Source organism: Carcharhinus amblyrhynchos, chromosome 8 (genome assembly GCF_965287045.1).
Source record: "Carcharhinus amblyrhynchos chromosome 8, sCarAmb.v2.hapA, whole genome shotgun sequence".
In the NCBI taxonomy this organism is placed as follows: domain Eukaryota; kingdom Metazoa; phylum Chordata; class Chondrichthyes; order Carcharhiniformes; family Carcharhinidae; genus Carcharhinus; species Carcharhinus amblyrhynchos.
Window position 1 is genome coordinate 92,419,682 of NC_137331.1, and position 12,361 is coordinate 92,432,042.

The 12,361-nt window shown below is 45.4% G+C and overlaps 1 protein-coding gene across 2 annotated transcripts in view; it reads left to right on the forward strand.

The window, feature by feature from the left end:
* LOC145346771 (D-serine dehydratase) overlaps window positions 1-11,362 on the forward strand; it is a 31,701-nt gene extending 20,339 nt beyond the window's left edge. For both annotated transcript variants that reach the window (XM_080194483.1, XM_080194484.1), the window contains exons 5-8: window positions 2,363-2,484; window positions 4,543-4,732; window positions 6,499-6,604; window positions 8,186-11,362. In XM_080194483.1, coding sequence (XP_080050609.1) covers window positions 2,363-2,484; window positions 4,543-4,732; window positions 6,499-6,604; window positions 8,186-8,275 — 508 coding nt within the window. In that variant the 3' untranslated portion in view covers window positions 8,276-11,362. The remainder of the gene's footprint in view (window positions 1-2,362; window positions 2,485-4,542; window positions 4,733-6,498; window positions 6,605-8,185) is intronic.
* Window positions 11,363-12,361: the final 999 nt, after the last annotated feature.

Genomic DNA, 12,361 nt, shown 5'->3' on the forward strand with positions numbered 1-12,361 from the left:
ACACTCGCACACACTCAGTTATACACACACCTACACATTCACCTACACACTTACCGTGGCACTGCTGCCTCACAGCTGCAGGGACCCGGGTTCAATTCCAGCCTCAGGTTACTGTCTGTGTGGAGTTTACATGTTCTCCCCACATCTGCATGGGTTTTCTCCAGGTGTTCCAGTTTCCTCCCACAGTCTGAAAGATGTGCTGGTTAGGTAGATTGGCCATACTAAATTCTCCCTCAGTGTGCCCGGATAGGCGATGGTGTGTGGCGCCGAGGAGGTTTTCACAGTAACTTCATTGCAGTGTAAATGTAAGCCTACTTGTGACGCTAATAAATAAACTTAAAATACACACACACATTCAGTCATACAAACGCACACCTACATAATTACATACACACCCACTCACACTCACTGCATCTACACACTCACACACATTCACCAACTCACTCACACACCCACGCTCAGTGTAGGAGCAGCAGTAGACCACACTGCTCTGCGTTTCAATATGATTGTGACCTTCAATTTCTCCTTCACTTTCCTGTCCACTCCCCGTATCCTGGATTCCCCCAGAAACTTATTTATCTCAGCCTTGAATATAATCGATGCTGTAGCATCCACAACCCTCTGGAGTAGAGAATTCCAAAGATTCGCAACCCTTTGAATAAATAAATTTCTCCTGATCTCGGTCTTAAATGATCAGCCCCATATCCTGAGACTGTGCCTACCTGTTTTAGACTCCCAGACTAGCAGAGACAATCTTTCAGCGTCGACCCTGGAATATTTATTCATTTCACAACCATTACTCTGTGATGGCAATTAGATCCAAACATTTATCTCAATTTGTGCCATTAGTTCTCCTATCTTATTGTTGATGCTTCAGGCATTCAGATGAAGAGCTTTTCATTTAATTTTTTAACAGCTAATCACTGCATGGGCCTTACTTGTTGATACACAATTACTGGGAAGTTTCCTGTCCCTTCCTGTTGCACTCTGCTTGTCTTTACCTGCATTGCTACATTCTTCTGTTACCTCAACTTTTCCGTTTAGATTTCTAAATCTTCCTTCACCCAAACCTTCTCCCCTTCCCCATCCCCCAGTCTTAGTTATAACATTTGCCAGGACACTGATCCCAGACACGTGGAGCTCATCTGAATGGAATAGCTCTCTTTCCTGACTACTGGTGCCAATGCCCCATAAATCTAAATTCCTTCTTCCCACAACACTTCTTGAGCTATGTTTTTAATTCTCTGCTCTGCTTGACCCATTTCCAATTGGCATGTGTCTCAGGTAGCAGTCCAGAAATTACTACTTTTTATCTTTTACATCTTAATTTGGTTTCTAAAATTCTTCAACTCTCAGCAGAACTTTACCAATGTAGTTGGTTCCTTATATGGATTACAAAAACTGGATCCTCCCACTCCTTCTTAATGTTAGTCTCCAACCATGAGGACCAGCCCTTAATCCTTGCACCGGACTGACAGTGCAACCTTTGGAACTCCCTGTCGTGTCTGCAGAGAACAATATCCATCTTCTTATGTTCTTAACACCACTGGTCCCTATCACTCCCATACACACACACACACACGCACGCATGTGCACATACATTCACTTATGCACACAAACAGGAACACACACACATACACGGACATGCATATTTACCTATGCACACAAATACACATGCACGCACAAATAAACGCACATACATTCATCTATGCACACACATGTACACACATATGCATGCACATTCCCCTATGCATCCAAACACACACATTCCTATTCATCTATGCACGCACCTGCACATGAACACAAACAGACGCACATTCGTCTATGCGCACAAATACATGCTCGTGCATACACACACATGCATATTCATCCATGCACACTAACATACATGTATGCACAGACACACATACACATTCACCTATGCACATAAACATACGCACACAGACAAACAAACATGCACTTTGAGACAAACAGGTTGGAATTTTACCGGCATCTGCCCTGATTCTGGGGGTGTGCCGGTAAAATTCCGCCCACACTCTTGATTGTCAGGTGGGAGTTCTGTCACAGAAGCCCTCAATTATGGGGAAGGTCTGATGATGGCCAATTGAATGCCTGAAGAAAACTTGACTCTGTTGGACATGGTTCCTTGCCAGTTCTCCAACAATCAATCCAACAAAATCCCAGCCCCAAGCACACACAATTAGCTACAAACTCAAATACACACATACAATCATTTGGCATGCCAATATACACCTGCACACAGGCACAAGCAAATACACACACAGATACAAACTGCTGAGAGGTCTACAGTGTGTTATCGGAAATTTCTGTGAAGTTGAACAATGTCAGTGTCTCTTTGCAGGTTAGAGAAAGCAGGTGTGAGATGTCCTCGCTGTAGCATTGGATCGACACCTACCTGCAGTCATCCTGTACCAGACATGGCTCGTCTCAATGAGCTCCACCCTGGAAATTACATCTTTTATGGTGAGAACCATTTGCCTTACAGATAGTACCTTTGGTATCTCAGAAATGCATGTCTAAATGGTAGTATCCCCAATTCCTGCCCAACTGAGATATGCTGAATCAGCACATATTGGGAATGCGACCTGGCCACTGTAGTTCAGTGTCACAAGGTAGCCATTTGGCCATAGAGTGAGGTGTGGGAACACAATTATACTTGGCAGATATTTAAGAGACAGTCTTCTTTGCTAACTGGATGTTATCAGGGTTTAAAGTTGTTAGTTCGTAAAGCTAATTATAGATGAAAGCAGCCATCCGCCCATTTGATTAAAGTTCACCACAGTATCTAACTGCCTCCCCAATGGCTACGTTACTTTTTTGTCTGGTATCTCACCCTATGTCACACTTGATGTTATGGCAGCAACTATAAAAGACATATTGTACACAACAGACCGCAAATAAATAGCTCACCAGGCACTGTGATTAGTTTGTGTGGATGATGTATGTTGCTCTATCTCCAACCTCCTTTTCCTCTTCAAAGTCCTCCCAAACCTGTATTTCATTTTCAGCACTGCTGCTTCACAGTGCCAGAGACCTGTGTTCGATTCCTGGCTTGGGTCATGGGTTCCCTCCGGGTGTACCGGTTTTCCTCCCACAGTCCAAAGATGTGTGGGCTAGGTGAATTGGCCATGCTAAATTGTCTCTTAGTGTCCCAGGATGTATACTTTAGAGAGATTAGTAGGATAAATATATGGGGTTTCATGGGTAGGCCTGGGTGGGATTGTCGTCAGTGCAAACTCGATGGGCCAAAGGGTCACCTTCTGCACTGTAGGGTTTCTACGATTCTATCTAAATATCTCCAATCTGGTTCTAATCACAGCATTGAAACAGCCCTAATCAAAATCATAAATAACATCTTCAATGATTGTAATTGAGGTGCAGTATTCCTCTTTATAACTTCTCAAAGTGACTCAGTACAGCAGATATAAAACAGGAAGATTTATTTAACTATTTACAACTGCCGGACTTACAACACAACACCTCAGGTCTGTTCCCAACAACCCCCCTCAACTCACCCAGCTGACTTCCAGCCCCAGGAATATGCACCCTCGGCCCCGGTTGGCCAAGGTTCGTGCGCTTGCACTCCATTGGTTCCAGCCCAGTCATGTGGCCTCTTAAAGGGTCCATGCGCCACACTTTTCATTCTTCTCACATGTCCACAGCCTTTCACCATCCAGCTGATTGCTTTGACGTAGTTCCACTCTTTCAATCTAGTCACAGCTGGAGAATCTGTTGCAATGGCTACTCTTATGTCCTAGGTTGTTAACCCTGGAGTCATCCATTTCTGCTAAGCGTATTTGTATGCCCACACCTCATTCCATGGACTCTCTCTCCACTTCCTCATCAACATGCTGCCTCTCAACCACATCACTGGAAGACATGATGTCAGACTCCACATGTAGGCTGATGGCACCCAGCTCTACATCTACATCACTTTGCTCAACCCCTCAACTTGTGCTGTTAGCCTGTCTGTTCACTCGGAGATACTGGTGTAGTGATAATATCACTGAACTCGTAATCCCGAAACCCACACTAATGCTCTGGGGATACGGGTTCAAATCCCACTGTAACATTTAAATTCAATTAATAAATCGGAAAATGAAAACTTGTATCAGTGATAGTGACCATGAAACAAATATCATTAAAAACCCTTCTGTTTTAGTAACGTCTTTTAGGGACTTTACCTGGTCTAGCCTACATATGACTTCTTACCCTCAGAAAGGTGATTGGCTCTTTATTGCACTCTGAAATGGAGCGGCAGGCCATAAATTTTGTGCTCAAATCCTGGAATGAAATCTGAAGCCATTATTTTCTGACAGTCAGCTGAGACACTTTGGGTGGGCAGAAAGTGGAGTAAATGGGTGGAACTGTCCGGGGCAACATCTTATTCTAATTTGGCATTATGATGTACCCATCCCAAACCCTCCTCCTAACAGTTCTCCTGACCATGTACTGTTATGACTCAGATACTTTTCTGGATATTAATCTCTGGATATTAATTTTTGAACAACTTTCTCCCAGATGTTCAGCAGATGATGATTGGTTCCTGCCAGATGGACGACATTGCTGTGCGAGTTTTGACAAGGGTCATAGGTCACTACCCTCATCGGAACCAATTATTAGTCGACTGCGGCTGGACAGCGTTGAGCCTCCACAGTCTGGGAAGTCTGCCAACGGGCTATGCAGTCATTGATGGTCACCCTGATCTGAAGTAAGAGAAGCATATCCATTCATTCAAGAGCAAAAGAAGTTTTAGAAAAGCTGCCCTTGGTGGGCAACATAACTAAGTCCACTCTTGGCCTCGCATGATTGCTGCTGGTGCATTTCCCACGCAGAACACAGGGTTGCTGAGGCCAATTGTAGCTCTCCTCACACTTTCATGTGTTAAATCAAATGTATTCTTTCTCTGGAAAGAATAATTGCACCCTTATTAGATGAATGGATAAATACATCATGTGCTGCGGCACTGACCAGGAGTTTACAAGCTCAATTCCTCACCTACAATGAGTTTATTAGTCTCAGGCAGAGAGTGATTTCATCTGCAATTTGTCTTGCCAGCTATGGAAACATGCCAGGATAAGTACAACACAGACTGAAGCTTCCTCTACACCATCCGATTAAACACTTGTGGGGTTTATGAGATTCTGGTTGGATAATGTGTAACCTCATCACAGCACAAAGATGGGCTTACATTTGTAGAAGTGCCTTTTATAACCTCAAGCTATTCCAAAACAGTTCACAGCCTATGAAGTACAGTCCCCAGGTCAAATCCAATTTGGCCAATTACCATTCCATCAAGCTACTATCAATCATCAGCAGATTGGTAGACAGTGTCACTATCAGGCAGCACTTGTACACCAGTGACCTGCTCGTTGGTGCTTAGTTTGGGTTCTGTCAGAATCACTCAGTTCCAGAGCCCATGAAACCTTGATTCAAACATTGACCAAGGAGATGAATGTCAGAGGTGAGAGTGACTGCCTTTCACACCAAGGCAGCATTTGTGTAAGACATCAAGGAGCCCCAGCAAAATGATAGCCAGTGGGAATCAGGGGGCAATCTCTCCACCAGCTAGAATCATACCTAGCACAAAGGAAGATGGTTATGGCTGTCGTAGGCCATTCATCTCAGTGCCAGAACATTGTTGCCCAAGCTCTCAGAGTAGTATCCTAGGCCTAACCATCTTCAGCTGTTTAATCAATGACCCTCGTTCCATTATAGTCAGAAATTGGATGTCTGCAGTTGATTGCACAAAGTTCAGCTCCATTCAGAACTCCTCAGGTATTGAAGTGGTCCATGTCCAAATGCAGCAAGACCTGGATAATATTCAGAGTTGGCAAGTAACAGTTATACCACACAAGTGCCATGAATAACCACCTCCAACAAGACAGAGAATCTATTCACCTCCCTTTGTCATTCAAAGGCATTATCATCATTGAATCCACTACCTCTACCACCTAGAACATGGGCAGCAGGTACATGAGAACACCATAACCTGCAAGTTCCCCTCCAAGTCACACACCATCCTGAAATACATTGTTGCTCCTTCACTGTTAAAATCCTGGAACTCATTTCCTAACAGAAGTGTGGGTGCACCTACACCATGTGGACACTGACGGCTTTAAAAGGTAACCTACAAACACATTCTCAAGGGCAATTAGAGGCTGGAGATAAATGCTGGCCTTGGCAGCAAATGAAAATGGGAGCCAAAGCCATGAAAAATATGGGTGACCAGAGACAGATCAGATTGGGCTGGGCACTTGCACATTGCTAGTGCCACCCATCACAGTTACCTAAATGACCCATGCCCAGGATTGATGATGAGGTGCTTGGCTTATGGCTAGCCTGGTACATTCACAGCAGTGGTATGGAGTGGCTGGGATTTGTTTGTCCTCAAATGTTGAAAGCATGTTGTCTAACCCACTGCACAGTGTTTGCAGCGACCTGTCCACTGTTTTTAATCTGTTTCCCTCACTGCAGGTTAGTGGGAATGACACAAGAGCACGGGAGAATAGAACCGGCCTCGGGGAAGCTGGATTTTGACAAGTTCCCGCTTGGAAGCTTGATCTCACTTGTTCCTTATCATGTAAGTGGTTTAGTGTGCAGACTCATGTTACAGCAGGAAAGCATTGCTTTCCAAACAGGAACAACAGGGCACCTTGGATTGGCTTAGATACCGGAAGGAAAGCTTACAGCAGCCCAGTACTGTTCCAGTGATATTTGTTCCAGCGTTGATAGTTAGCTCTAACCTTTCAGAAATGTCTCACTCTCTGTGATACTGAGCGAGATTTCCCCCATCACCTGCCTCACCCCCACCTTCCTCTGCCTCACCCCCACCCCCTGCCTCACCCCCACCTCCCTCCCTCACCTCCACCCCCCACCTCACCCCCACCTTCCTCTGCCTCACCCCCACCTTCCTCTGCCTCACCCCCACCTCCCTCCCTCACCTCCCTCCCTCACCTCCACCCCCACCTTCCTCCCTCACCCCCACCCCCCTCTGCCTCAGCCCCACCTCCCTGCCTCACCCCCCTCTCCCTCTGCCTCACCCCCACCCTCTGCCTCACTTCCATCTCTCAGTCTGACCCCCAATTCCCTGCCTCATTCTCACCCCCTGCTTCACTCCCAAACCCCCTGCCTCACCCCCACCCCACTCTGCCTCACCCAAACCTTCCTGCCTTACCCTCACCTCCTTGCCTCACCCCTACCCCTCTGCCTCACCCCATCCCCCTGCCTCACCCCCACTGCTCTGCCTCACCCCCAACCCCCTCTGCCTCACCTCCACCTTCCTCTGCCTCACCCCCTGCCTCTTTGCCTCACCCCCACCCCTCTGCCTCATCCCCACCGCCCTGCCTCACCCCCACCTCCCTGCCTCATCCCCATATCCCTGCCTCACCTCCACCTCCCTCTGCCTCGCCCCCTCCCCTCTACCTCACTCCCATCTCCCTGCCTCACCCCCACATCTCTGCCTCACCCCCCCCCACTCCTCTGCCTCACCCCACTCCTCTGCCTCACCCCCACCCCTTGCCTCATCACCCCTGCCTCACCCCCACCTCCCTCCCTCATCCCACCCCTAGCCCCCCTTGCCTCACCCCTCACCCAAATCCACCTTGTTCCTTTCAGGCTGCCTAAGCGAAAGTTGGAAATTTGCTATTTGAATAGAACTTTATGAATGTCTAATAAGTTTTGATCAAATCATGTCTCAAATTTCTCCCCCCCATTCGACCTTCCTTTCTCTTCTTCAATATCTATTTCTCCTCTTCTCTTCTCTATCTGTCTTTCTCCCCGCTCTCTCCTACCCCCTCTCTCCACTTCTCCATCCCTCCCATCCCTGTCTTTAACTCTATTATCCTCTCCTTCTCTATCCTCCCCCTTGTTTCTCTCCTCCATAACCTCCCTCTCCTTCTCTCCATTCCTCTCAATCTTGTTCACTCTCTCTCTCCCTGTTTATTTGCCTCTCTCTCTCCCTGTCTGGCTTTATGTCCTCTCTACCCTCCCCCACTCTCCCTCTGTCTCTCCCTCCCTTCACTCATTCTCTCTGTATCTCTCCTATCTCTTCATCTGCCTGCCTCATTTTCCCTTTCTCTCTATTTCTTACCCTCTGCTTCTACTTTCACTCTTCTCCCCTATTGCTTTCTCTCCTCCTCTCATTATCTCTTTCTCTCTGCAGGCCTGTTCCGCAGCAGCAATGCATCCTGTCTACTATGTACACTCAGAAGGGAGGATTGTAGCAGAATGGAGACCAACACGGGGCTGGTAGAACAAATGAGGAACGCATGAGGAAATTTTCCTTTCTCTGTTTCTCTCCCTTCCTCTGCTAAGAGTGAATTAAAACACAGTCAGATTGTGATTCCATACCACATTCCCAAAGTGATTCTGGACAGTCATGATCCCTATATCATGCATCCCAAAATACACCATCTGAAGCCACATCAGCAGTGATTGCTTACAAACCTTTATAAACTCTTGGGTCAATGCCAGGTCTTTCCAGGGAGGGATTGTACCATGAATGGCATCATCAGCCAACAACTCAGAAGATGCCACATTGGTTAGACACAACCTATCCCCTTAAAATACCCCCTGGGATTTTCCAGCGTACATCCCACGGTGGGTTTTCCTGTGGCGGAGGTGCTTTGCCATTGGCCATTGGCAGGATCTTTCAGTCTTGACAAAGCCAATAGACATTACTGTTGCTCACCAGTCAAGCCGCCGGGAACCTGCCGCTGGGAGTTGCCTTTGGCGGGACTGGAAGATCCCACCAGCAGGCAAGGCTGGAAAATCTGACAGATTGTTTATGTGCAGCACCAGGTAAATAATTTAAAGGCACCGCACACTGAAATGGATGGGCTAAACACAATGAAACAACCCTGAGTTTCTCTACACACACACATGGCCAGACAGCAATTCAGGAGGTTTTCTACTAAGGTAGTCTTTATGGATCAAGGATGGTTTAAATCTGATGCACAATCTGCAAATTGTGTCAAGTCTGGGGCAGGTGGCACTTGAAGGGTTGAGTGGATGGGTTGTTTGGAGGTTTGCACACTTCCTCCAGCATCTCTACCTCTACATGTTCCCAGCAAAGTCTCTCACCTGTGTGACTTCCCAAATGGGCATACTCCATTTTGGTTAGTCACAAGCCAGGGTCTCCACGATGGGTGTGTTTGACCTCTTCAGGGATGCATTAAGAACATCCCTAAAGCATTTCTGCTCCTTGGAAGTCTCCTGCCAAAACCCTGTTCCGAGTAGAATAGGGGTCTCAGGCACACATGCTACATGGCCCACTGACCAGAGCTGGTTTGGACTGATTAACAGCTCAATGCTAAGTAAATTGGCTCAGGAGATTACACTGCTGCTGGACTGCCTTACCTGTCACCAGATTTACAGGATCTTATGAAGGCACCACTGATAATATTTCTCCAGTGCTTTGAGATGCTTGCTGTAGGTTGTCCAAGTCTTGAAATTATATAGGAGTCCAGCATTCAGCTGCCCAGTAAACTATTACTTTAATCTTGGGCTTGAGATCCTGATCTTCAAATACCCTTTTCATTATCTATGTCGCATTGGGATGGGGCTACCAGGATGTTACTTGAGTAATGTTTGTGCCTCACAAGTGCAAAGTAATGACCATGTCAACAACAGAGAATCTAACCATCGTACCTAGACATACAATGGCATTACCATCTCTGAGTCCCCGACTGTCTACACCCTGGGGGTTATCACTGACCAGAAACTGAACTGGACCAACCAGAAGCTGAACTGGACTAACCATATAAATAATGTGGCTCCAAGAACAGGTCAGAAGCTAGGAATCCCCCCACGAGTATCTCACCTCCTGACTCCCCAAAGCCTATCCACCATCTTCACGGCACAAGTCAGGATTCTGATGGAATACTCTCCACTTGCCTGGATGAGTGCATCCTCAACAACATTCAAGAAGCTCAATATCATGCAGGATAAAGCAGCCTGCTTGATTGCTACCCTTTCCACAGACATTCATACCCTGCACCACTGATAAACAGTGGCGGTTTAATGCATCATAAACAAGATGCACTGCAGGAACTCTTCAAGGCTTCTTAGGCAGTAACTTCAAAACTCATGACCACTACCATCTAGAAGGATAAGAGTAGTAGATAGCTGGGAACACCACCACCTGAAGGTTCCCCTCCAAGTCACTCACCTTCCTGACTTGGAAATATTGTATAAGACATTGGGAAGGCCACACTTGGAATACTGTGTGCGGTTTTGGTCACCCTATTATAGAAAGGATATTATTAAACTAGAAAGAGCGAAGAAAAGACTTACCAGGATGCTACTGGGACTTGATGGTTTGAGTTATAAAGAGAGGCTGGATAGACTGGGGCATTTTTCTCTGGAGCGTAAAAGGCAGAGGGGATGATTTTGTAGAGGTCGATCAAATAATGAGGGGCACAGATCAGCTAGATAGTCAATATCTTTTCCCAAGGATAGGGAAGTCTAAAACTAGAGGGCATAGGTTTAAGGTGAGAGGGGAGAAATACAAAAGTGTCCAGAGGGGCAACTTTTTCATAGAGGTTGATGAGTCTCTGGAACAAGCTGCCAGAGGTAGTAGTAGTGGTGGATACAATTTTGTCTTTTAAAAAGCATTTAGACATTTACATGGGTACAATGGGTATAGAGGGATATGGGCCAAATGCAGGCAATTGGGATTAGCTTAGGGGTTTAAAAAAAAGAGGACGGCATGGACAAGTTGGGCCGAAGGGCTTATTTCCATGCTGTAAACCTCTATGACTTTATGACTCTATAAATATATTGCCATTCCTTCACTGTTACTGGGTCAAAATTCTGAAACTTCCTCCCTAACAACTGTGGATGTGATTACACCACAAGGACTGCATCAGCTCAAGAAGGAAACTCACCATCACCTTCTCAAGGACAACTATGGATGGGCAATAAATGTTGGCTTAGCCAGAGAAGCCCACATCGCATAATAAATTTTAAAAAAATACAGAAAATGGTCTGCATTTTTCCAGGATCTCACCATTGATCTTAATTGAGGGAGAGCACAGGTTGGAAGAGAACCATGGTTTTATGTGTGTTTTATGAAAAGCTCATTTCCATTCTGCACAACACGCAGAAGTTGTCCCCTTTAAGATTTGTGTGTGTGTGGTCCTGCAAAATGATTGACGCATTCAAATGAACATTCCAAAGCATAATTAAAACAATATACAGGGGACATCGCTGTTAAGATTATACGTTGTAGAACTCTAAATTGAATTAATTAAATAATTCAGTGTTGGCTATCCTGTGATTTTGGCAACTTTCCTTCTAGAAATATGGAACCTCACAGTGCAGAATGAGGTTATTCAACTCAGAGCCCTTTCCCTACACACTTTTACAATATTCTTCAATTTTTTATTCATTTACCTTTTAAAAGCAATTATTCTTCCTCCACCTCTGTTTCTGGTAGGGCAGCCCATATCCAAACAACACTGTCCTAACCTTTCCCTTTGTTCTTTTAGTCTTAAATCTCTTCTTCACTTTTGACTAGAGAAAATGTTTTTCCTCCATTTATCTGGTAAAAACCTCTTCTAATTTAAAACACCTCCATCATATCTCCTATAAGTATGGAATAAATCAGAAGGAGGCCATTTGGTCCGTTGAAACTTATAAAATTCTAACAGGGTTAGACAGGGTAGATTCAGAAAGAATGTTCCCAGTGGTGGGGGAGTCCAGAACTAGGGGTCATAGTTTGAGGATAAGGGGTAAACTTTTTAGAACTGAGGTGAGAAGAAATTTCTTCCACCAAAGGATGTGAATGTGTGACATTCACTACCACAGAATGGAGTTGAGGCCAAAACGTTGTCTGATTTCAAGAAAAAAATTAGATAAAGCTCTTGGGGCTTAAAGGGATCAAGGGAAATGATGGGGGGAGGGAGGAGGGATCAGGATATTGAATCCGACGATCAGCCATGATCAAGATGAATGATGGAGCAGGCTGAAAGGGCTGAATGGCCTGCTCCTGCTTCTATTTTCGATGTTTCCATGACCCAGTGCTGACTCTTTATTGGAGCTATCCAATTAATCCCATTTTTCTGTTCTTCCCTCGTAGCTCTGTGAATTTATGCTACAAGTATTAAACCAATTAATTTTCAAATGCTTTCTACTGAATCTGCTTCTAACTCACTTTCAAGCAGTACATTCCAGATCACAACAACTCACTGTTAAAATAATGGTTCTTGGTAGACTCATTTATCTCCTTTGACTAACAAACCTTTTACCACTGAAAACAGTTTCTCTGCATTTTTTCATTCATTTATATGATGTGGTTATCACTGCAAGGCCAAGATATAATGCCCATCCCGAATTC